The following is a 25795-nucleotide window of genomic DNA, read 5'->3' on the forward strand; positions in this document are numbered from 1 at the left end:
CCCAAATAAGATCAATAACCTGTAGCAGCCAAATTGCCCTTTAAAATACATTGCAGGCCATCAGTAAAACATTTGCGTATTAATCACAGAACTAAACTCTCCATACCACCATGGTAAGAACCACTTTCTAACAAAGCACCATTTTTAAAGTGTCTATAAGTTGTAACTAGCGGCTTTATTAATGATTAAGAAAACAGGTATTTATGCTTTATAGATCATTAATAAGCTGTTAATAAGTCAACGTCTGGGTTGCCAAGTTGCATAAAATTCCTTCCCCTGCATTGAACTTGTTTTGCCACCTACCCTCTGAAAATAACTAGTAGCCTGTTGCATGTGGATCAAAATCCATTCATTAACAGCTTTGATGGTTTGCCGTAAGGAACGGTTATGAACTTTCTTAATGTCATTTAAAAGGTTACTGCAGACGTGATGTATTGGAAGCATTTATAGGCCAGAGGTACCTTTGTACCTCTGGCCTATAGGTACAAAGGATAAACAACTTCAGACCTGGCAACCTAAATGTTGTTTGTGTTGGAAAATACATCCACCTTACTAGGGATGCAGAGATATTAACCTGTTTAGATCTATGATTCCTGTCATCTGACTCCAGCCAAATGCATGGACTCATTTGATGTCTGTAAGCCAATCACAGTGTTCCACATCATCTAAAGGCGACTCCAGTAGAGACACACCCTTTTTTTAACAAGCATGGCGGACCATGGAGCAAGGAGGAAGAGCAAGGCAAGTTTCAGTCTATTAATCATATTGTTAAAATACACCATTGGTACCTAAACTGTGGTTAAAGTAAACTTTCAATGTTTTATTACTTAAACATGCCCAAAAAAAAATATCACCAACTTTTACTCAGGATTTTCAACACACTGGTTTCAGGAGATATTTCAGAAATTGGGAACATTTTGAGTCATGATGACAAAGACAATACAATATACATATGCATTGTGTTTTAAAGTATCACTTTATTCACTGATATGATATGGGTTAATCATTCATGAACAATAAATAACATTACTTTTTTGGTTTTTATAAAGGGTCTGTTAAGATCTTTTGACCATTTGTCTTTTTTACTATCAAGTGGTTTCTGCGTTTAAATGCTTCAACCATTGGAACGGACAGGAAAAAAGCATTAAGTGTCTGATATTGGAGTGCATTTAGAGTATAAATCCACCATTACAATATTTTTTGTGTGTTGTAACTGGGCTCTGAATGTGTTAAGATGCATATGTAAGTAAAAGTAATACCACACTGTAAAAATACTCCAAGTGAAAGTCCTGCATTTAAAATGTTAATAAAGTGGATTTTTAGCTAAATGTATCCAATTCTGCAGGAAAATTGGCCTCGTAGTGTTATAGTAGGCCACCTATTATATATTTTAGGCTATCATTTGATTGTTACTAATGCATGTTTAAGTACTTTTTAACTGTTGTAGCTGGTTGAGGCAGAGCTTTTATATAGGCTACCGTTAAAACTATAATAGTGTATAGTAGCCTGTCATGGAGTACTGAGTACTGACTTAGAAAGGTACTTAAGTGAAGTACAAATACCTCCAAATCCAAGTTAATATTTACATACTAACTAACTGCAGCATATAGACTCTTTAAAGAAAGTGAAATGTTTAAAATGTATTTTTTGTGAACATCAGGTGTACCGGAGGTGACCTGTTGTGATTGGGACTGGTTGAAAAGGTGCACTTGTTGATGCTGACTTGACGACCGTTCAGTCTGCTGAGCGCTGACGTGGTAAACGACCTGACATCCTCAATATGGTGCACGCACTGGTGGCTGCCTGTCACCCGCAGCCTCCCACCAGCCACACAGCCTTTTCAAGAAACGGGTAAGTCCCCGCAGAGCTGGTCATCCATATGGAGGGAGAAAAAAAATCTGAGTTCGTCTATCAGTCCATCCATTTGTCCATCCTTCCGCAGTGCGTTGCCTTGACCTCACATAGCCTCTGTGCCAATTCGATGTGCCCTGAGTCCTTAAATTAGCTGTCAATTAGTGCAAATTAATCAACTCCTCGCCTAATTAAGCAATGCCGACGGGCAGCTACCAAACATGCCATTGTGGAGGAGCCATGAGAAAGCTGCGGGGCTTGCAAAGTCTTTGGGGGGGGGGGGCTTCGCATCACATCACGCCCTGCCAGAGGCCCTGGCTGTGCTTTAGTTTTTCCCCTGACTCGGCTCTACATGTGTGCTGTCATCAAGTTGTCCTGCACCCTGTTTCAGCAGCAGAGATTCAGCACTACAAACAGAATCACACCACCCTCTTTTGCATAAGAGCTTTATATGTGAGGGGAAACATTTGCAAGCAATCTGTTAGTCTTGGAAAGCAGATGAAGAGTTTTACACCACTTTGGTCAACCCAATAAAAAAAAGGAGATGTGTTGTATGAATAGAAGTTCATATGTTGAGAAATGATTCCCATGTGCCAAATCTATCTGTTGCGGATCACTTAATGCATTCAGCTGTGCTGCTGTGACCTTCCTGCAAAGAAAAAAAAGTTGTTTCATTATCACAAATGCATTTCGAGCTTTAGCAGTAAGCAGGATGTGATATTCATTATAGTGGGCGGTTTTCTGCTTGCTGCTTATCACTGTTTGACCTGCTGCAGAGATACACCTGTTTGAAGGTTATAGGCTTGATATCGTTGCTTATTCATATCTGTTAACATCATTTTTTAACAGTTTGAGAACACTTTGTTCCTATAATATTACGCTAGGAGCCAAAAAATGTTTAGAAACAGGAGGAAGCAGAGAAAGGATGTGGGGTTGAGGGGGGTGGGGGGTGGGGGGCAGATAAACAAAAAATTTCCAACAGCTGTTTGCTTTTTAATCTGCAGCCGTCAGATCCTGCAGGTCTTTGATGGGCAACCCAATCTACACGAATGGCTGAACTAAATCTTCCCTTAATCTAGAGCCTTATTAGGCAGCTTCTCTTCTGCATGTAAATCAGCGTGCAGCCATTTTCATAGGAGATGGATTATTAAAAGCCACACAGAGAGGAGAAGTGTTTCACCATCAACAAACAAACAAAAAACAGCCTGTATGGATTGCAGCAGAAGTGATGATGGAGTGAGAGTGGGCAGTAACTTGCCTGTAATTCACGGGTCATCCTGACTCACACCCTTCTGTGTTAATAAATGACTTGATCCCAACAGGCTGATGTGTCATTAGCATATCCTAATAACATTGATTTCTTCATTAATAGAATTTCCACTAAATAGGCCCTAATTAGTTTCAACTGGCCAGCCACTAATTGCAGCAGCAATATTTTTCTCCTTCTTAATCAGCAGCTCGTTTCACACTGTTTGATATAAAATATGACTTTGCTGGGCGGATCTGTTCAGGCTCTGTGTGCCTTAAGTCACAATTTGTGTAGTTTTGGGTTACATTAGTTATATTGTGCACTCTGTAGATTGATGCAACAGCCGTGTATGAGCATTTTCTTGTTTTGCTTCCTCATTGACATGATGCATGTCTTTATTTATAATTTTAAAACATTGCATTATTAATGCATTGTCAACTTGAAGATGCCCATACAAGCCCTGTATGCATAGTAAATCTTTTGGAAGCCATATTGTCGGAGGTGGAGACACAGGAGACATGTTTCCCTCGATATTTAGAACATGTGCATTCAGGGTCGTAGCACTGAATTCTGGGCCTAAAGTGTCAGCGGTCTCTGTGGGTCCCCGCCTTTCTCTCTTAATCCATGTTTCTCTCAAGCACCTTTTGAGTTCTTTTCTTTCTTTTCTTTTTTTTTGGAACAAAGTCTTTCCCTTTACTTTTTTTTTTAAAAAACCCCAATTTCCCTTTTTTGGAAAGATTTGACTACTTTGGTGCTCCAGCAGCATAAACACTTACAAAATTACAAACCCGAGAGCAGGGGCGGAATAAAGTGGTGGGGAGAGGGGCCTCAGCGATGCTATTTATATAATTAAAAAGTTCAGTCTTTATACTTATTTAGGCAATTTTAGTTTAGTTAGGATACTACTTAAAAATAAATAGCAAACAAATCCAAACTTTTCAAGGCTTGCTTTTCAAGGACCCCCTCCCGTTGGAGCATTAATTAATAATTTACTGGTTGAAGACACTTAACCCCCCATTTCATTGGCCCCCCACCCCCCTCACACACACACACACACACACACACACACACACACACACACACACACACACACACACACACACACACACTATTGAGAGGAAATCTATACAAACTTGAAACATATATGCACAAAATTGATAAATTATTTTTACAATTGTTCAAATGACTTTCAAAAGAAATTATGTTAGTGTAATAAGCACAAAAACATACCATAAAAAATTTGGGAAAACAGCATATATTCATGTCATTCCTTGAGATTTGATTTTGGCACAAATAAAATTTAAAACGATGATAATGAGCATATTCTCTCTTTAAATGCTCAACACTTTCGTCATTTGACTAACACTAAAACACCAAGAGGGAAATACATCTTTTATCTGCATCTTTACTCTTATTAATGTTATTAAAATAATCCCATGACCCATAATAAGTATGTTTTTTCTTCTTATTTGTTTTTGCAAGTATGCCAGAAAACAACTGTTTGTTATAAAAAGTCTACTGACCTTATTGTGTTAAAAAAAAATCATTAAAGCAATATGGTTTATAAATAAGGGCTTTTGGCTGGTATAGGAAAGTCATGTAAAAACATTAAATTAAGTTATGGCAGAATTTTGGTGTCAGGTAATTAAGATAAAATATACTCTATTGTCCCCAAATGAAAATTTTCCAATATTTCCCAAGCAAAATTTCCCCTCTGTGACAATGGGATAAAAAAGGCTATTTTATCTTATCTGAATTTCCCGACACAAAAGTTCTGCCATAATTTCATTGAGGTTAAAATTTAGGCCTGCTTCAGCCATAATTAGCCAATATTCAGCGTGATGGTCATATACATTTTAATAACATAAGATAATAATTAATAACAGGCCAGATAATTATTTATTACACTTGTGTCCCATATTCTGTATCATTTCCTCTCTCTGCTGGGGAAGCGTCCCAGTGATTTAATCTGCTCTGTAGTCTGCTCTGCTGCTGCTGCTGTGGGATTAGCGCAGTGCAGGACCGAGTAACAGCAGCAGAGAGGGTCCATATCGTCCAGCTGTCGTTTTTTTGGGGAGGGCCTTTGATTTGCGTGTGATGAGTTTCCCATAGCATCTGGAGATCAATTATCCATTCGTGTGAGCCAGTGGTTGAGCAGAGAGATCATAGCTGCCTCTGTGTGTGTGCATGTGTGTGTGTTAAAACCATTCCGCGAAAAGCAATACATGCAGATTTATTCCTGCAGATTGAGGTAATTTTGCAGCATTTGAAAGGTAAGTAAGGGGTGTGAATTGGACGATTTAATTAGGCCTTACACCCTAACGAAAAAAATGATGTGAGTAATTAAAAATCTGCAGTGAGTTTGCAATGGTTCCAGCGTGATAATATTTTAGTTTTGATATTCCTAATTTTGTCATATTCCTTCCTGTTATCATAATGATTTAATTCTCGGCCTTTTTCGTGCATCCTGCAGCTTTGAACATAGTGGTTTTGTTCCCTCCTTTCTTTCTGTAACCTAAATCCCTTCCTCGTTTATTCATATAGTCCTGAGGAAAATGCAGATATGTATCCGAGAGGGCGTATAATGCATCCATGATCCACAGGAATCCAGAATCCTTGCAGCTGATTGGCTGCTGCGTCCTGCCTCTTGTTGGGATGGACCTGTTGGATAAAAGGACCGTTTTCTAAAGGACTCTTGTGTGTTACACAGAGGATCATGCACTGGGGACCATCCTGTGAGACGGTATAATAAGAAAATAGGCCTTTTACGTAGACAAACCATGACGGGGAAACAGGGCTCTGTGCTTTCGGAAAGTTTAAATCTGTCGGAGAAAACCTCTCTGGGTGCAAATGGAGGAAGCCACCAGCCGAAGAGCAGCGCGACCCATCCGCCGCCCAGGTGCACCGGCTTTGGCATCCAGGAGATACTGGGGCTGAACAAGGAGCCGTCCGCGGCCCCGAGGAGCCCGCTGAGCTCGCTGCCGGCCGGGGCGCACCTGATTGCCGCTAGGTCCTTGCTGAGCCCCGCCGGGATGGGGGTGGGCGTCGGGATGGGATTAATCGGCTCTGGTGGAATTCCGTCGTTTTACAGACAACCAGCGTTTTTGGAGACGGTGCTGTCGGACGCACAAGACGTTCACCTGCAGCCTCACAGCAGGTCCGGAGGGCCGCTGGACACCAGCCAGTCTGCCAGCTCAGGTGATCTCACTTTATAATAAATATTCATAAATACTGATGTCACTGCTACAGAAATTTTGCATATATCCAACCTGAGCAATTGTGCATGTACCTTTTTAAAATTGTATTGTTATTAATTTTATTGCATTGTTATTAGCCTATCAGTCGTATTATAAGCAATCTATTTTTGTTATATTTTGATTATAAATAATAATTCTATTATCACTGTGTCTGTTGCATGATTTTAAATTAAATAATAAAAAAAATGTGAGGGCCTAAAAAAATAGTAGTGTTGTGCCAGGGTCAATATATTAATTACATTTATTCTGAAAATTCCAAAACGCGCTTTTCGATGTTAGATGATGTTAGATGTTATCTAATGCTTTCTTCTCATTTTTTTTTAATCCAGACTCAGATGATTTGTCTTCAAATGAACGAAAACTCTCAAAGTCATCAGTAAGTCAGAGCAAGAAACGCAAGAAAAGACGCCACCGGTTAGTGATGATTTCTGGTTAATAATGGTTAATATAATGAATTTTTGGAGATGGTAAATAAGCAGAAATTCACACGACTTTCTTACCCCCTAATACAGTAAGGACTGATCATTTACAAAATCAGCGCGCAATGCTAATTGTTCTTTTGAAGGTCTTATTATAGCCTCATAATGAACTTAATTACTGATCAGAACTGACCACAAATTGGCCACAAATCGCTTGTTTTTTTCTGTCATTCAGAAAGGTAAAGCTTATCCTGTTTGGTTTGATACATTTTTACACCCATGTACATGTTATACATGAAAGATTTCGTTTATCAAAATTGGCTTTTATTTAAAGAATTATGTCCCGTGTCATTTTACCTTACATTAAAATCAGATTGACATCTGCAGGACATGTCCATTATATCCACCTATTTAAATGATAACCCGTGTCCACATACAGGACCATTTTCACCTCATATCAGTTGGAGGAGCTGGAAAAGGCCTTCAATGAAGCGCACTACCCGGATGTTTATGCACGAGAGATGCTGGCCATGAAAACAGAGCTGCCTGAAGACAGGATACAGGTAGGCCTATGTTCTATTTTGGCACCATGTGTTTTTACGGTAATACTTTACTTCGCACTATTCAATCGAAAATTTGTTCTTGTCGATGTCTGAACATGGACTATGCTGCTAATTTATTCATTAGTGTAATTTTATTAAATTATTGTTATTGTAATTATTTTTGCATAGATAGTTTTGTCTATCGTGTCACGTTATGTGTTAAATTTATTTAAGTTTATTTTCATTATATTGAGTCTATAGGAATGAAATAGGCTACAGTCTTTATGGGTCAATTTAACTCTGATGAATGAAGATACATTTTAAATGTCTCAATTCCTAGATACATCAAGGTGTTTTAATGCACTACTGTTAACCAGATTTTCCTGCAAAATTGCTAATTTTGAGTAGAAAAAAAGACATAGGCCTATTGACTCACTCTGATTACATAAAAACTGATTTTATTTTTTCTCATGGTGCAAATTGTGAAATATTGAAATAGTCCTATTATTATTATTATTATCATTGTTATTATTATTGTTATTATTGTTATTGTTATTATTATTCAAAAAATAATAATAATTTGATCCATATTTTCATATGCTCCCTGCAAAATCTATGCATAGAATTCCTTGTTAATCAATGCCAGATAAACGCACTTATAGGCTTATAATAAAACGAACGCATATTTTCTCGCTAATTTAATTGTATTCAAAAGATGCGATATATTTATATTTCTTTAGACCGACTGCACACTGCAAAGCACATATCATAAACTATTCTTGTAATAAGCAATATTGTCTTTAAAACAGAATTATTTGATTTCCAATCGACTTTTGTGACTATTCTAAGGCAAATATTATTCTCTGCCTCATGAATATTCACCTGTAATCTTTCACTGTCCCATCAGTGCAAACAGCCAGCTGTAATGTGTGCGCGCGGGCCGCCAGCTGCCTCTCACGCTGCTCTCGTGTTTAAGAGGAGATGGGCTGAGTGCGCCCCCGTAAATCGATGCCTGTCTGCACAAAGCGCGCTCTCCTCTCCTCTCTCCAGCATTCCTCGCCAGCACAGATAATCTCTCATCAGGCGCAGTTGGATGTGAAACAATTTGTTCTCGCAGAAGGAGCCACTAACGACCTAATCAAGCTATCAAGGCGGAAGAAGATTGCAGTGTGACCTGGACCATCCATCTGCCGGGGCGCCTTTTAATCTCATTCTCATTACGCGGCTGCAACAGTACAGCCGCGAATAAATAATAAAACGGGAAATAAATAAATAAATAAATAAGCTCCCATCCTAAATAAAATTAACACCCAATTTTCTCATTGAGGGTAATTAGTTAAATCAGACGAGCTCGTGAGGCTGGCTGGCTGGCTGCTGGAGAGACGCAGGGAGTTCAAATGAAATAACTACATTGAATTTATTAGCACGGGTCAATAGCGCTGCTCCCCCGAGTCCCGGTAGTTTAATTTCCCGTGATATTTGCCCGCCTGCCCGCCATCGATTGGGCCTGAAATTAACTTATTTTTCAATCAGCCTCGGCGTGCCCCTGGGTCACTCCTCCGCGCTGCTTCCACACTGGCTTCTTTTGAGGGGCACAGAAGCAATTTCTCATGAAAAAAAGTATCTTGTATGAAATAAGGGTTATCATCAGAATTACCAGAGAGGAGAGGAGGGGAAAAAAAGCATGAAAACGGTTTGATCGTTTTCAATTTAATATCTGTCCCCTCGCTTGAATCGCCTCTCCTCACAGAGGGGCCTAAGCAGGGTGTTTAACAGTCCTGTGTTTTCCTATACCATCAATTTGGCCCTTCTCTCTCTGAGCTGACAGATAGCCTGCAGAGCTTTAAGCATTTTCTTGGCCGTGGCCGAGTGAAGTGTCATGATGTGTCAAAGCATCTATAATGCGGCCACAGGTAGCTGGAGATCAGCCCTGACAGGAGCCAGAGATCCTTCACACCTGTAGCCAGCAGCTTATGGGAAATCAATGCACTCAATCCACACGGTGCAGTCCTTATCTTAACTTACTCTGAATCACAGCAGAGATTCACAAATGGGTTTATTTAAGATAAATGCTGAAACTTGAGTTTTCATGAACAAGCAATAAATAGTTGGCATGATTAATAAATAAATTACATAGTCTGGTACTTACACTGTAAAATCTAACAAGTTAACTCTTACTTAAAATAGTCTTAGAAACCTATTGCCTTTAAAAAGGAAAGTAGGTCTAAATAGAACTATAAATATAATTTTTTGTTTACTTACATCTAATTGTTAAGTTTACTTGAAATTGAGCCCTATTATCTTAATTCTGTGAAGTTGTTTCAATTTAAAAATGCTAAGTAAAAGTACCTTGTTTTTTCTTAGTGTTTGTGCCTTCAGTAAACCCAGTTAATCTGACTAAATCATGACAAAGAGGATTTTGGTAATGATGAAGTGAGGAGATCTGCAAGATCTTTCTTTTTTTGTTAACATGTTTATATATCACAGTAAATTTGGTTTACTGAAGTTGCCAAAACTTTAAAAGATTGTTTTGATTTAACTTGTATTTTTTTAAGTTGCAACAACTCAACAAAAGTAAGAAAATATAACTACGTTATATGTGAACTTAACAATAAATAATATAAAGTTAACATAAATTAAAATAAATAGGTATATTCACTAAAAAATGTTCAAGGCAATCAGATTCCTAGAATTATTTATTTTTTCATTTATTTATTTATTTATTGGTAAAATCACTCCAGATTTTACAGGAGATGCCCTAAATATCAGGTTCTGGGTTGTCTGGTGTTGAGTCCTCCAACAGAAGATTTCGGACATCAAACTCTTAATTTCCTTAGGTTTTATGCACCAATTTTTCTTTTTTTCAGCACTAATTTATGGTGTGAATGTCTTCAATTTTGCAAATGTAAAAGCCCTATGCTAGCTTCATGTTTTTATTGCAGATGTCTTATATATTTAGGGACACTTGTCTCTTGCATTCCCCCAAATGCACCAATGGACTAAAGATTGTCCATTTTTGAAATACATACTTGTACATACTAATACTTTTCATGTAGGCTAGAAAAATAAATAGTTAAGTGTTGCAGATCAGAAGCCGTTAATTACAGCCTCTGGGTTTCCAGGTTGTGAAATATCCCTTATAATGCACACATACATGTACATTATACATAAATAAACACTGAGGTGGTCATGGGGTTTAGTGTCCTCTACCAGAAAATTTTGGACATCAAACACCTAATATCTTGCATTCTAGTGGATTTTTTGTGTGTTTATGTTATAAATATCCATTCATTCATTCATTCAAACCTTTGTTTAAGACCTGGGAAACTAACTGAGGGAGACCCTTATTTTCAGTTATGTAGGGCATGAACAAAGACATAAAAAATATTAAGCAAATTTAAAATAAGTTAAAATAAACAGATAACCAACAGAAATGACATTTCCAAAACAACAAACAATTATAACAACATGAAACAGCTCAAAGTAAAAATACAGGATAATAAATGCTGTGGTGTAGATATAGTTAAAACATTCACAATCATTCATAATCAATTGTGTTCAAGTTTCAGGTCTTTTGCAGATTATTCTCTGTATGAGTGTAAATAATGAGGGGGACCAGTGGAACTCTAAGCCCAGAGAAAGTAACACTACATCATCATGTCTGCGGGTGTAAATGGTATTAGTCATCAATAATGAAGACAGCTGCAGAGGATATGGACCAAAGTCCTAATAGAAAGGAGAAAAAGCAGCGGCATCGATTTTTTACAACCTAACAGCCCGGAATATGGTCTTAAAGCTGATTTATAAAGCATCAAAAAATATTTATTGTTTATTAATTAAGCCAAAACCTATGTCAAGTGCATTATCAGACATTGCTATAAAGTGTTACCAGTAGCTACATCTTGCACATAAGGAGATGAAAATTGCACACTGCAATTGGATTTTTTGCAGCCCTTAAGAAAATCAGCTTATCTTCCATCTCAGCTATTTTTTTTTTTTTTACAGTAATCATCACAGAGCCGAGCCAAAAACGTATTTTTAAAAATGGCACCAAATTTTGTCTTAAAGGTGCAGTGTGTAGGATTTAGTGGCGTCTAGCGGTGTGGTTTTACAGAACTGACGGTGTGTGCCAAGCGTGCAGGAGAATTATGGTGGCTGAAAATGAGAAAACATTACTGGCCAGTGTTGTCAAGTGTTGGTTTGTCCATTTCGGGCTACTGTAGAAAGAAAATGGCGGACTTTATATGAAGATATAAACAGCTCATTCTATGGTGACGAAAACACAACAAATCTTAGTTTCAGATGATTAGAAACTGATGAAAATGTAGTTCTATTTGTTATACACAGTTTCTTCCAATAAATTCCCCTAAATCCTACACAATGAACCTTTAAATTCTGTAGCCAAACTAATCTGTGTTCCAGTGATCCAATACATATTTTTCTGACTGGAAAACTGGACGTATTTGTCTTATTTGGTGGTAAAGTTTCTGGTGACTATAATAAATCTGTGTTTTGTCCTTTTGTCACAGGTATGGTTTCAGAACCGCAGAGCCAAGTGGAGGAAGAGGGAGAAATGCTGGGGTCGCAGCACCGTGATGGCAGAGTATGGGCTGTACGGCGCCATGGTGAGACACTCCATCCCCCTGCCTGAGTCCATCCTCAAGTCTGCCAAGGACGGCATCATGGAGTCCTGCGCCCCGTGGCTGCTCGGTGAGGCTGAGGTCTTTCTGTCCCCTCATACATTCAGCGTCACTGTCTCACGCCGTCGTGATTGTTTTAATAGGTTTGGAGAGAGATCTGCAGACACTGATGGTAAATGCTCTGTTTAGTTAAGCCTGACCCTTTAACCCTTTGAAACCTGTGTCGACATCAGTTTTTTTGTGCTGTTTTCAAATGCCTTTCACAAGCTGTCAGACCCTTTCAAACCTGAATAAATTGGTTTGATTTCTTTTTCATAAAATGGGGAAAAAGGCAATGACTAACTGACAAGTTGCAAGAAAATGTGAAAATGTAAAAATAATATAAAGGAATGTAAAAGTGTAGGAGAAAATTACATCCCACAAGTATTAGGATGACGAGATTATCATCCAAAATTTGGATGCAATTATAACTTTAATTCTAATTTTATATTTGAAAACATGTTATAGAAAAAAAGGTATACAATAAATACTTTCTATTTTAAGCACTTTTAAAGGGAATATTTTTGTTGGTTTTTTTTACTTTATTTCGCATATTTTCAGGCAATTTTCTTGTAACTTTTTTACTAATTTATTGCCAACTTTTGGACCATATCTTGTGAAGTTGCTTGTTTCCTTCTCCCCATGTTTTTTAAAGAAAATTAACCAAGTTGCTCAGGTTTTCATGAGTTAAAACAAAGAAACTAAATAAAGAGAACATGGTACAGACTTTCCATGACATAAACCATTCTCATCCTGCACACCATCATCCATTCAAACATTATATTCTAAACCAGTACTATTTTTGCTTGCTATTTTCAGTCCAAGATGGCTTACCGATCAACAGACGCTATTCTAAATCTGAATACCCGCAACTCTTTGCAGGGATGCACAAAAAGTCCACGGAGGCAGTGGTCCCCCCGCCCAAAGGACAGTGTGACGTGGCCCAGCAGCCGAGCTCTCAGAGGGCGGAAGAAGCTGAGGCAGAGGATAAGAGGTCAGAGGGCAAGTCCACCATTTCTAAAGAGGAACTGAGAGAGAACAGCATTGCTGCACTCAGGGCCAAGGCACAGGAGCACAGTGCCAAAGTGCTGGGGACGGTTTCTCATGACAGACTGCTGGAGGGCAAACAGGAGAGACAGGCAGCCGAGGAGAAAGCCGGAGATCCCCTGCAGAGTCCAGCAGAGGAAGAGAAAAGTCCGTAGAGACTTTCTTTTGACTGTTACTCTCATGAGTAAGTGCAGTGGGCTGGCTGCACTTACCCAACATCCCACATCTCTAAAAACTGGTCTGCATCTGGACTTCTTTAAGAAGAAAACTCATCTGGCTGTCACTGCTGCACAGAAGATGCAACATGCACTTTTTCTGATTAACTTCCAAACCTGCAGTCGTTGTTGCTTATGCATTGTAGAGAAGACTCAGCTGAGTGGGATTAAAGTGTTAATATTGATGTATATAGATCCCTCAGTTATATATAGAGCCAGATGAGTCAGATTTATCCAGTATAACAGTTCTATCATGTTAATTAGGACTACCAATGACCCCTGAGCAGTCATTTCATTCTCGGCATTCGTTTTAATGTTGCTTGTACAGTTACTAAATGGTGACATTTGAAATAATCCCACCGACAGAAAGTAATTGTTGTCCTACATCACGCTGTATATACTTGATATATTAATCTCTCTCACTAAGGCACAACTCGACATGTTTTCTTGTAGTCTTAAAAAAAATGTTTGTGTTTTTCGTTTCGAAATATGTATAACTCAAAGCATAAAATAGAAATCATCTTTTATTAAATGTGGCTTTTTTGTGTCTATTTATTCCACTTTCCTTTCACATAAATGGTCTAAGTCGCCCCTCCTTGTTGGAGTACTTGTTGTCACTTGATGCTCTGCTGGCCGGGCTCATTAGGACACAGTCCACGGCTCCATGCTTGGGTTAGCCCCTATAATCCGTCGCAGTTGAGAGCCTTCAATTTCAGATTAAACTCGGGGACCAGTGCTTTTGGGACAGAGTGAAAGCAACCCCCCCGAAGTACGATGACCTCAGCCAGATTTCAAGTCTTAATAGATGCTATTACGAGCCGACTCTCAAGCTGTTTCATCCTCTTATCTAAATACTAACAGCTTCATTTGTTGCCAATCTTCATTTTCCCTGTAAAACTTTGTATCGGGCCACTTGAACTCAGCATTACAACACGTCTATGTGTCTGCATTAGCCGTAATCCATATCACATTTTACACTTCATCCTCAGTTAGATAATGGGGCTTCCTAATGAGTTGAACAATTGAGTTCTCGTCCAATTAAATGGAGAGCAATTTCAAAGGGCAAGGGATGACTATTATCAGTATGCTGCTGCATGTCTACGCACTGAATGGCCCTCAGATTGGAACCATAATGTCACCGGATGGGGAAAAGGTTGCTAATTACATTGTTGACAGAGATAAGTATACACACAATAATTAATGATGGCTGGGAAATGGACTGGAGAGTGTCGGAGTAGTTTCAAATGATGACAGAATGAGAGTGGGAGTTGTATTGACTGGTGAATTTTGAAATGTAGATTCAGGAAGATGCTTGTCCATGTAAATAACGCTAGAAGTAAAGAGAGGTGAGATTTGAAGCTTATGCTGCAACATTAAGAAAGTTTTGTTTTAGCTTTTGTCCAGCTGGCCACCAGTTTAGTTGTTAGATGCTGATGTTTGGTAGAACTTAGGCTTCGATGTCTGGTGACCAAAATTCAATGTCAGGATGTCTAATAAACACACCAATTTATCGTAGAATACTGTTGACACATGACATTGTTTTGTTTATATCAAGTTGTTTTGTTGTGTAACCAAATGTCTTCCAAACATCTCTTGCCAACGTCATTTGGACGTCAATGACATTTTGTCATGGGGTATGAAGATTAAAATCCAATGTCTGCAAAAAAATCAAAATGTTCACATCCACACAATTTTAAATTCTAAAGTTTTCAAGAATTTAGAATATTGTCAAACATGACAGCCCAACATCTTTCTGTTGCCAGTGGGATAGTTTTACTTTCTTGAATCTTTGTTCAATAATAAAAAAAACAACAACACTTGAATAGTTTTATTTTGAGGTCGGAACAAAAAATCAGCTACAGAACATGCTCCTTGATCTGACAAAGATTCAGTATGTAGGACTTAGTGGCATCTAGTGTTGAGGTTGCTGAACTGAAACTTGTGCTAAGCATGTAAGGGAAATATGGCGCCGAGTTTGGCATTTCAGCCATCGCCATCTTGAGTTTTTTTTGAGCCAGAAGTGACCACAGGCTATCTGAATGAGAGGCTGATGCTGTGGAGGAGTGAGGCTTGGATCTGACTAAGAAGCTGGGGACGTGATCGGCAAACAGCCTGTTACTCAAAGTGGCCCATCATTATTTATGCGGAATTATATATATAATTATATTTATTAATTAGAAAACTTAATAAAATGTAAATGGGTAACATAAAATTTCAGCCCCGTACAATCATCATGAATGTTGAAATTAGCTATAGAGACCAAAACTGTTTTTGTGCCGGGCTGTAAACATGTTTTTATCAGCTGTAAAGGGATTTATTCTGTTTGGAGCCAGCCTCAAAGGGCCAATGGAGGAACTGCTTGCTTTTTGGTCCTTCTGTGTTGCCGTTGTGTTGAAGGAATGGCCTACTCTTCCTATGAGTGGCTAGTCTTTGTTGCCTTCATTGGTTGGATTGGTTAAATTTAGGCAAGAGGGGTGGGATTGGTAAGAGTTAGGGTAAGAATGTCAGGGTAAGCCAATCAGAGGCATGGTGAGGCAGCGTAAGGCAGGCCGTTGTTTGACCATCCTAGAATTCGCAAATTTGTATCCAAGAGGTTGCTGCTTAGCAAAAACACAAATGGTCCTATCTAGAGCCGGTGTTTTTGGTTTGATCATTTTTCAGCCCTGTAGAAACAACATGGCGGTGCCATAGTTATGTATATTATATACCATTTCTACCATTAGATGCTTCTAAATCATTCACATTAGACCTTTAAAGGTTAATCTTTTTTGCTTTCTTGTTTTAACACTTTGCAGCTGCACTATATAATTTGCATTTCCCATATCACCAATGATAGATATAAAAATGATTGTCAGTTTTTAGCCATGATAGCAACATGAATGTGGATGGCGATGTTGGTTTGTCCACCATGAAATTTTGCAAAGACATTCATGGTGCCGGGAGGATGAATTGTAATAACTTTTGTCACCCCTTAACTTTTTATATGGTGTCATAATCAGGTCAAAATTTACATTAGTCCTGTATAGGGGACTTAAGTTTATGACCAAATATCATCAAAATTAATGACAGTCTCTGCTATATTTAGTGCTATTTAGCAAATGTAAGCATACCAACACACAGGTAGCCTATATGGCATATACCCAGCTCTTTTTGTGGCTGTTTACAGTATAACCACCAATCAGCCAAAAGGTCATTTGAGTAGAAGAGTGTACACAGTTCCTAATTGATATCCTACCTATTTATCCTGTACATCCTCCTCATCAATTGCCCGTACACCACTGCTATCATGCTAAACTTACATGATTAAAATTGCAGATATTACCTTCTATACGTCCGTTTGTTGGCATGCTCACTGTAAGCATGTTAGCTTGCTGATATTAGCATTTAAACGCAAATCACGGCTTCATAGAGCAGCTTACACAACGGTGAACTTACCTGAACCTGACCTTCTGGCCCTCAACTATACCAAAACCTTATTAAAACTTAAAAATTGATAACTTGTAATGACTTTTCTGAGAGAAGTACCTCCAAACAAATTGTTAAACTCACACATGTTAGAACATTTTGGTTTGGTCGTAAATTTAAGGGAAGTTGAACACATTTTAAGCAACAAGCATCACAAGAAATATTATTTTGCACATCTTTTAAGGTGGAATTCTCTCAGAACCTAATACCCATTTGGGGCAGAGCGAGTGAAATGATTTGCAATAGAGCGATCCCTCACCTCCACAGACCCTCAACCCAATTCAGTTATTGAGGCCAAGACATATCCAGAGTGAGGATTATTCCTCTAAAGTGCAAAGCTATTTAATCCTCTGAGAGTGCAATAGAAGGCGATGATAGATCAGATTTGCCGAAGATCAAGCTGTTTACGTTGGATATGAGGAGGTAATTCACAGTATCCCTTATGATGGACAGGCTGCTCATTGAAGACCATCATAAGATCAGCTCAATCCATGCAAAGTGAGATCAGAGGGAGGTTTATGGGAAGATTTCCACTAATGCAACATTAACATTCAATTTCTTTTTGATGGGCTTGTGAGCGATACGAGTTCATTGGTGAGATTAAGTGCATGCCGATCATTTTGGGAAGACTCTTGGCTCCAGTTGCGTGTTGAGTTGAGATCTAACACAAGATGTAGTTAAACTGAAGAGCACTGAAATGTGGTGTTGCTCTGCCCTCTGCTGCAGAGACAGATCAGTACAGTGAAAATCCATGTTTCAGAATCATATAGCTGTTGTTAGAGCTCAATCATTTGAAAAGAAAAAAGAAATTAAATGACAGATATTTAGAAAATATTACTTATGATTACTTATGCATCATTTTTGTTGTCCAGTGTGTCTCTATACAATTGAATTTATATTCTACTTTTTTAAATTTCACATATGCAGTATTACCACTGCTGGGTTAAGAAACAAAATTAAACTAGGCCTATATCTAGCTGACAAAACAATCTTATAACCTGGTCCATTAATAGCTATTCTGGAGCTTTTGATCATATCGCATGATACTCCTCAGCAAATGGAGTATGAGTTGCTCTCGAATTGCACTTAACTAATTTACTTTTGAAATCAATTTTTACTATACTGTTTTTCCCTACAACGATATAATTGATAAATCTACCTGTCATCATGAACAACTGAATTTTAAAATAGTTAATATTAATTTATAGCCTACACTGAGCTATCTTATAATGGTAACAAAAAATTAAAATATATTAATTAATTAATTATTTTTTAAAAAATTGTTTATATATTAGATTGAAGATGTTTTACGTTTGGTTAATATACTTCTTTTTTTTTTAATTTTTTTTAGCCTGACAATTAAATTCTTGACAATGGAAACAGCAGGTAAAGATGTTGAGTCTGGGCCACGTCTTGTTAAGTTGCTTGTTTCCTTGTACCTGTGTTTTTGAAACAAATCAAACCAGTTTGCTCAGGTTTCAAAGGGTTAACTGCCGAATCGGAAACTACGATTCGGAAGCGAACTTAATCGGGGTACCGATGGACCGGAAGTAAAGTGAGGGTGGATGCATAGTGTTCAGCGTTTAAACCATGGATGTATTACAGGTTTAAACCGTGTACAGTGTGTTGGCTAAAATGAGAAAAGTATCGTTAAGTCTGTCGCACCAAAGTTTGAGACGCAGAGACAAAGAGAGGACACATTTGGACATGTCATGAACGCTACAGTGGATTACGTGTCATTTTTGTCAAACTGACGGCTGCTGGATGAAAACATCACCGGTGAGTTGTTCCATATTCATTATTTGTGATGACACAGGCTTTACGGATGCTGAATATCTGTCCTTTTTCAAAAAATGGTGTTGTTTGTTGCAGGCCGCGGTGTCTGCTGGGTTATTTGGCAGGAGGCCGCGTGCTGCTTGTAGTTTGTTGTCACGTGTTGGTTGTGTTTTGGTGTAAGTTGAGGTAGGCGAGACTGGGGACGGTTGCAACACTTCTTTTTTTTTTTTTTGCTTTTTCTCAGTTACTCAGACTATTTGGACTACTCCAACCAAATGTTTATATATAAAACCTGCATTTGTCTCCTAGTTAACCATACCATTTTAACATGACTACATAGGACATATCATTCACAATATTTATCTGAATAAATGAAGTCAGATGTTGCAACTGACCCTGACCCTGACGGTGGCATCATGTTAAAAACACATTACAATTTCAATAGTAAACATTTGCTTTTTGTCTTAATAAGCATGGTATGCTGAAAATTTTAGTTTACTGATGGTTTAGGACAACACATTAGTTAGTTTGTAGTTTTGAGCTGGTGCACGTTTACAAACTATGGTTGTCCTGCCATAGTGAGGTAAATGAAAATAAATGCAACGTGATCTGGCTTGATTAACCAACATTGTGTTTATTATAAAGTATTTAGAAAGACAAGCCAAGGACTGTTAAAATTTGGTCTGAAGCTCACAGTTGGCCCCCAGGCTGGACTTTGGACATGACTGTTGTATGACATTACACATTTGTGTTTTAGCGCTCTACTTGTTGGATTTTGGTGAGAGTTGTGCATTCTTATTAATATTTTTGGACTGTCTTACACCATTCAAATAGCACGTATGAATTTTGAAAAATTGGGTGAAGTTCCCCTTTAATGATAAATCCATGGCAGTGTCCATGGTGCTGCACATTTCTCTCCGTTCTGCTGGTCTCAGTAAGTTTCCCCTTGGATCTGTGTTGTATCTTCACATACTCTGCACAGGCTGTATGAGGGGCAACTTCCGGTCCTCGCCCCCTCTGCAATAGTGACGGTCAAAAATGAACAAATTAATCTTTTAAAACTCATTTTACTATTCAGTACGTGCAGGGTCAGCCTGTCAAACTTCTGAGTGCTCATGAATCCCTGACTTTGCCCACTTGCTGTTATCGTCGGGTACTGCTCATACTATAGTGGACAAGAAGCAATCGAATCAGACTGGAATCGAGACCTACACCAGCAAAGGCTAATGGTGCATTCATGTGCTTTCCAACTTTGGTGTGTTCATGAGCTTTTAAGCGCAATGTGAAAACAACAGGGACACCATGAAGATGATGTGTTATATCTTATTGCTCAGAGCAACAGAATAGGAGACAAATCAGAAAAAAATATATTTCTCAGATAATTCTGATATCACATGATTGCAGCTCAAGGCTGTGGATGTAACTGGGACGTCTGCAACTTGCCCCTCAGAATATGTTGGTCAACAGAGTGTCAAACTAATGCCGTACTTTGCAAAAAGTATCAAAACTCGAAATGTTTGATGCAATTATAGGTATCAACTGGAAGGAACTGATAATGTGAAAAGAATCGCTCCCCTATCACGACGCTGCAATGGACCATTGGCTCTCTACAATGAATTCAACTGCAAAACTCAACAAGGCCTCATTTTTCTGAGGACCTCCTTGTACTCCCTCAAGGACCCCAGGGGTTGGGCCCCTAGTTGAGCACCACTGATGGAGACTATGGTGTGTGTGAAGATGCACATGTGCATGTTTATACACACAGCCAAACATGCATTACTTTCAGTATATTTACAAACATAGCTACATATTCACATACATTTATGCATACCTGCATGCATTCGCAAGTGCTTAATTCATGATGTTAATTCTGACAGCACATTGTTTGTCTTCAGGTCCTTTTATGCAGGTGATCTAGAAATTAATTTGCCACCAATGTGTGTATAATAATAAAACATGAGATTCAGTTTCATTTTACCTCGTAGGTGTAGTGTGTAATTTTCTCCACACGGGGGCAGTGTTGAACTTTATTCAAAATCAGAACCGTTTGTAAATAACGTGAACGAAATCACAAGTTCACAATCACATCTTTTCTGTAAAACAGCCAATATGTGAAAAACCTGGTGAAACATCATGTACATGTCGATGTTTGATTCATATCTGTCAAGCTGGAGAGAAAAAGCGTTCTATCACAATCAGACACGATCTGATATCTTGATCAATATTCTCATCTCTTGTTGCTCCTCTGATGCTCCCAGTGATGAGGCTGTCTGCTGCGGGTTAATGGAGGCGGGATTGATACTGTGGCTAAATGATCTGTCCTGGCTGGGGGCTGATTTCATCTCCAAGGTTCATTTTTTTCCCCCCTAAAGCCATCCAAAGGGTTTGATCATCACACAGAGCCAACCAGCTCTCTTTTTACCCTTCACTGAATCACTGCCTCAGTACTTCAAACTGACTGAAATCAGTATTCAGAGTATGTTCGGGATATTAGTGCTTTATTTGTGTAACGATAATGCTAATTTAGCCCCGCAATCCTTTTGATGAGGCAGCTGATTGAAGTCTGCTGTTGGTGTCTGTGGCTTATTGAGTCTGTGCTTTCATTATGATAGATTAAAGTCTGACTACAGCAGGAGGAGAAACAAGGGAGTTACATAACGAAAAGTAAACAGCCTTTTAATTCACCTGCCGACCTGTTGGCATTTTGTTTTATCATTACAGCTGCAAAATCAAACCACATGTCTTGACACTGGATGTCCAAAACTGTTCAAGCCAATACCTAAAAAAAACCTAAAAAAAACCATATGCAATTTCTTTCATTTAATCCCCAAAATGAATGAATCTGAAAGCTCTTTGTTGTCAGGATTATGAGGTTAAAGGGATTACAACAGCGTGGTGGGAGTTCACTGTCCCCGGATAACCTTTGCTGTCTCTGCTCAGCTTGATAGAGCGAGACTTCTCTGTGTTGCTGCCGCCTTTTCTCGTAATGGATATTGGTTATCTCTTGAAGTTGGATTTGACTGCTTGTCCAAGAAAGATTTATGATGTGTGGCACAACACCAGCGGCCATCCACTGCAGCTGCCCTCCAGCCGGCACTGCTCGAGCCGGGCCATCTGTGGGCAGCTTTGGATGCCAACGCTAGCGGATGTAAACTGTGTTAGACTCTGTTTACGTTAATATGATCTCACTTGCTTTTATTTCTCCTCTTATCTCGCGCCTCAGAAACTGACATCTCCCCTCCTCGTGAAGTGTCAGGTACTCAGGTTGCAATTAAAAACCATCACATCTCCCTGAGCCTTATCTCAGAGCTGCATTAGATGTTTCTGCTGGCACACGCCGGCAGTTTTGAAGGGACGCTCAGAGCAAAACAAAGAGGTCCAGTCTTTACTTATCAAGGAGAGAAGAGAAACATGAACAGCTAGACGGTGCTCCCTTGTTGCTCAAGAGTGATAAGCGGAGCCGGAGTATGAGGCTGTGAGGTCCTTATCACTCCAGAGTCCTGACAAAATGCCGGCGCCACAGAGAGAGGCATGTTGCTGTGCGACAAAGGTGTGAGGGCAGATAAGCATGTATGTGTGAAATGCTTCAAAGATGAGCTTAACTCTGATATTAAAGTGGTGGTTGAAAGAGAGAGAGGGGGGGAGAGGGGTTTACTGAGCTGGATGCTGACATCAGAGTTGCTGTGGGGATATCTTCATTTCCTCATGCACACTGAAAAGTGCTTATGACAAACCTGTCGGGAATACAGATTTGTCCTGCTACAGCTAAGCAGTGGTGGAGGAGGAACCTTAAGGTTCAAATAAAACAATATAAAAATACTTTGTTACAAGTAAAAGTTCTGTATTCAAAATCCTACTTAAAGTACATAAATATTATGAGCCAAAAATTCTCAAAGGGATAATTTAGATTTTTCAAAGTGTGGATGTATGAAGTTTATATCCATATTCAGTGTATTACATACAGTAGATCAAGTCGGCACGCTGCCAGTTTGGAGAAGCCGGTTGCTAAGTTATGTACCGCTAAATGGATTTTAGCCACCTAAAAAAGTCCCACTTAAAAATATAATCAACATCAGTTTAAGTGTATGCTATATTAAGAGTGTTTTCACCACTTAACCTTAACCAACTTAACCTAATCAAAGCCACCAGACTCTATTGAGAAAAGCAGTTATTTTAGCTCACTGAACACAGGAGTTGCAGGTCTACTGCTGCGGCAGTCAGTTAGTTAGTTTGTGTTATTGTGTGACTTTGGTGAGTCTGAACTAACCCTTTTGAACACCAAAGTCACACAATAACACAAGCTAACAAAGTATTCGAGGCGGCGGTAGCTCAGCAGCTCCTGAGTTCATCAACGTTTAATCAATGTTTTTCTCAATGGAGTTTGGCTTTGAAGAGAGCAGTATAACAGCTTCATTCCCCAGTTAGAAATCACTGTCTGACATTAAGGTAAAGCAGTTAAAGATATTCTCAATACAGGACACGCTTAAAATGATAAGGATTTTTTTCAGGTGGTTAAAATACGTTTTGTCGTTGACCCTCTCACATCAGCACATAGCTTTGCTTTCACGTCGGACTCCAGCCTGCTTCGTCAAACTCGGGACATGCCAACTGACAACATCTATAGGTTATGTGATATACGGTCAATGGATAAGTAGTCCATATAACCCCTCTTCAAAAAATCTCATCCATCATATAAAAGTATGAAAAGTAAAAGCCCTCATCCAGCATAAAAATGGCCCCTCTGACTGATAAACATATGTGATGACCCCTGGAGTGTCATCTCTGTGTTGTGGCTTACCTGTCTGTGTGCTCTCTCTCTTTGCAGGCAGGTGATTGTTAGGGCAACGGGGAACCCCCGAGGGTGTTTCAGGTTATTTAAGTCCGTGTGCAGCTTGAAGCTCAGTCTCTGGCTGACCATACACTTTGCTGCTGCAGCTCTCTGAACCTCTTTGTGTTGCTTTAGTTCTTTGTTTTTCTTTTATGCACCTATAAAACACCCCTTATGCATTTCTCCGTAGGCACCACACACACACACACACACACACACACACACACACACACAGACACACACAGTCTTTAATTAATTAATTCATATATTTTGTGCAACTTTGCCTCGGTGTGTCTCCGTTTTGTTGTGGCTATTTGAGCCGGGTCATAATATATTATAATAAATTACATTATACAACATTATATTATTCGACTCTTAATGTAGGTGCATCAGTTGAATTTTCCTGTTTTAGCTGGTTGAGGTGGAGCTAGTTGGTTTTAACCTTTTCTGAGAGGTTGTCAGATGATTAATGGGAGAGGAAAGAAGAAAAAACAACTATAAACATTTGTATTCATGTTTTGTTTTTGCCCTTTTGGACCATAAATAGTTATTTAAAATGTACCATCTGAATCTATTATTATTAGTGACATGGCTAACAGCTCATAGACTAAGGGAATTTAAAGGGATAAGGGACTGCAATGGTAGAGAAGTGTCAAATAAATGTAGTGTATTTCACTCTATAAATGAAGTAGAAGTATAAAGTAGCATAAAATGGTAGTAGCCTAAGTAAAAGTACATCAGCGAGACGGCTGCTGAGCTGTGGATCTCTGTTTAAGAATAACAAACAACAAAACAGTTGTTTCTTTACCATGCCAAAGGTGGCATTTCCGGCAGCGATGGACACCTATGCTGCGGAGCTGTAGACCTCTGCAGACCACAGTTTTAGAGCAACAAACAGCAAAAGCAGTTGTTGTTTAGTGAGACATTGGCAGCATTTCCAGCTCTGATTGTGGCATCAAGTGTTTTAAGCCAAATCATGTTTATACAACAAAAATCAGTATTTTTTTTTTGTGCCTAAACACGTTAAACGCAGCATTGTTGAAACATTTAAACATAAAAATGTTATATATCCTTGGTTTGCAGAAACGTACAATAACGACATTTCATTTCTACTGATTGGGTTTTCATGTTGCTCCGCTGTAAAGAATTACGCCTTGGAAGCATTTTTCCAATTCACAAAAGGCATGCGGACATAGACTGTTGAAACACAAAATTAAATCTTGTTGGAGGCCACACAGTAGATTCCACATTCAAAGGCAGATATATTTTCCTTTAAATGTTAGTAAAAGAAAGAAGCTCCTCTGTTAACTATGTGAATTCCATCCATTTCCTGCTCATGCCTACTGGGTAAGAGGAAGGTCACAAGTTCATTAAATCAATATGTGTATAAAATAAAATCAACACGCTGGCTGCAGTAAAAAGCTTGTGGATTTGGCTCTGGATATGTTAAAAAACTAGTGTCTGAAACTCCCTGTGTGCCGAATCGCTGACTTAGTACAATTATGTCCTAATTGCTATTCATATCTGCATGTAAACTGTTAAAACCTCAGAGGGCGCCACATGAGGTTAGTCGCATCCACTGCCAGAGACGTCATTGGTGTTGACCCAGAAAGAGTCCCTTGAATAATCAAATATACATTAAATGTATCTGCCTGCATGGAAAATGATCTCTGGGTGAACTTCAAACAGCATGCGAGCGTCTGTAATCTACCAAATGAGCTTTGTGTTTCTGATTTAACATGAGTCAAACAATACAGAGCCAAGAGGTTTTCCCACTTTTACAAGATAACCGCTATTTCACCAACAGCTTGAAAATTTAGGACACGGTTTCCTCATTCACGTCCTCCCTTTGTGGTTTCGGGTGGTGAGTTGAAATGTGTCTACCGAGTCTTCTTTTAGAGAATTACACTTAATTTTTCTATCTTTTTCACAGTGGGATATTCTTTGATAGTTTTCCAGGATTTTTTTTCTCTAACATTTCAGTAAAATGAATAGAAACAATGTCTGCATTCCCAGCTTTTTTTAACAGTAATTGTTGCCACCACTTCAAATAAATCCACTTTTGCAGAGGCACGGCACAAACTGGAGATATTGTTTGTGCGTCTGTTGTCCACAAGCAGAGTGGTGACAGGTATTTCATCAAAGCAACGATAAGAATCTGAAAATGGCTTTCAGTCGCATGAACAGTCAAGAGCATCATGCTCCTTATTAATGTAGCACTCAGCTCTAATGTCTTTTTGTCCTCCCACTCCTTCTCAGTTTCTTTCCGTTTTGTTGCAGCCCATTCATCATTGTTTTCCTTCAGAAACAAATAAAAAAAAAAAATCTCACTTCAGTTTTTTTGTGCAAAACCCTTTTTTTGTCATTTGCAAGATGTGACAAGTCGGGGTATGACTTTGTCAAACTCAAAAAAACCCCCAAAAAACCTTTTGGTTAATTTTAGATTTGAGGGTCATATTTAGACACA

General features: G+C 38.8%; 1 protein-coding gene across 5 annotated transcripts; it reads left to right on the plus strand.

The window, feature by feature from the left end:
* The first annotated feature begins 1667 nt into the window (after positions 1-1667).
* On the plus strand, positions 1668-13845 carry vsx2 (visual system homeobox 2). 5 transcript variants are annotated; one of them, XM_088087729.1, is made up of 6 exons: positions 1668-1851; positions 5645-6298; positions 6687-6771; positions 7216-7339; positions 11848-12028; positions 12817-13845. In XM_088087729.1, the coding sequence occupies exons 2-6, from the start codon at positions 5881-5883 to the stop codon at positions 13197-13199; spliced, it is 1191 nt and encodes a 396-aa protein (XP_087943855.1). In that variant the 5' UTR covers positions 1668-1851; positions 5645-5880; the 3' UTR covers positions 13200-13845. The 5 variants fall into 5 exon arrangements, with proteins under 5 accessions (XP_087943855.1, XP_087943856.1, XP_087943854.1 ...); XM_088087730.1 differs by having other exon boundaries at positions 5704-6298; XM_088087728.1 differs by lacking the exon at positions 1668-1851 and adding an exon at positions 4717-5373.
* The last annotated feature ends 11950 nt before the right edge of the window (positions 13846-25795 follow it).

Source organism: Plectropomus leopardus, chromosome 14, assembly GCF_026936395.1.
Source record: "Plectropomus leopardus strain MGB_pleo_1.0 chromosome 14, ASM2693639v1, whole genome shotgun sequence".
NCBI lineage: Eukaryota > Metazoa > Chordata > Actinopteri > Perciformes > Serranidae > Plectropomus > Plectropomus leopardus.

Bases quoted from the DNA above. Each gene is read 5' to 3' on its own strand.
- vsx2 (XM_088087729.1), top strand. From the start codon at position 5,881: ATGACGGGGAAACAGGGCTCTGTGCTTTCGGAAAGTTTAAATCTGTCG. The intron at 6,772-7,215 runs GTTAGTGATGAT...GTCCACATACAG, and splicing joins CGCAAGAAAAGACGCCACCG to GACCATTTTCACCTCATATC. The intron at 7,340-11,847 runs GTAGGCCTATGT...CTTTTGTCACAG, and splicing joins TGCCTGAAGACAGGATACAG to GTATGGTTTCAGAACCGCAG.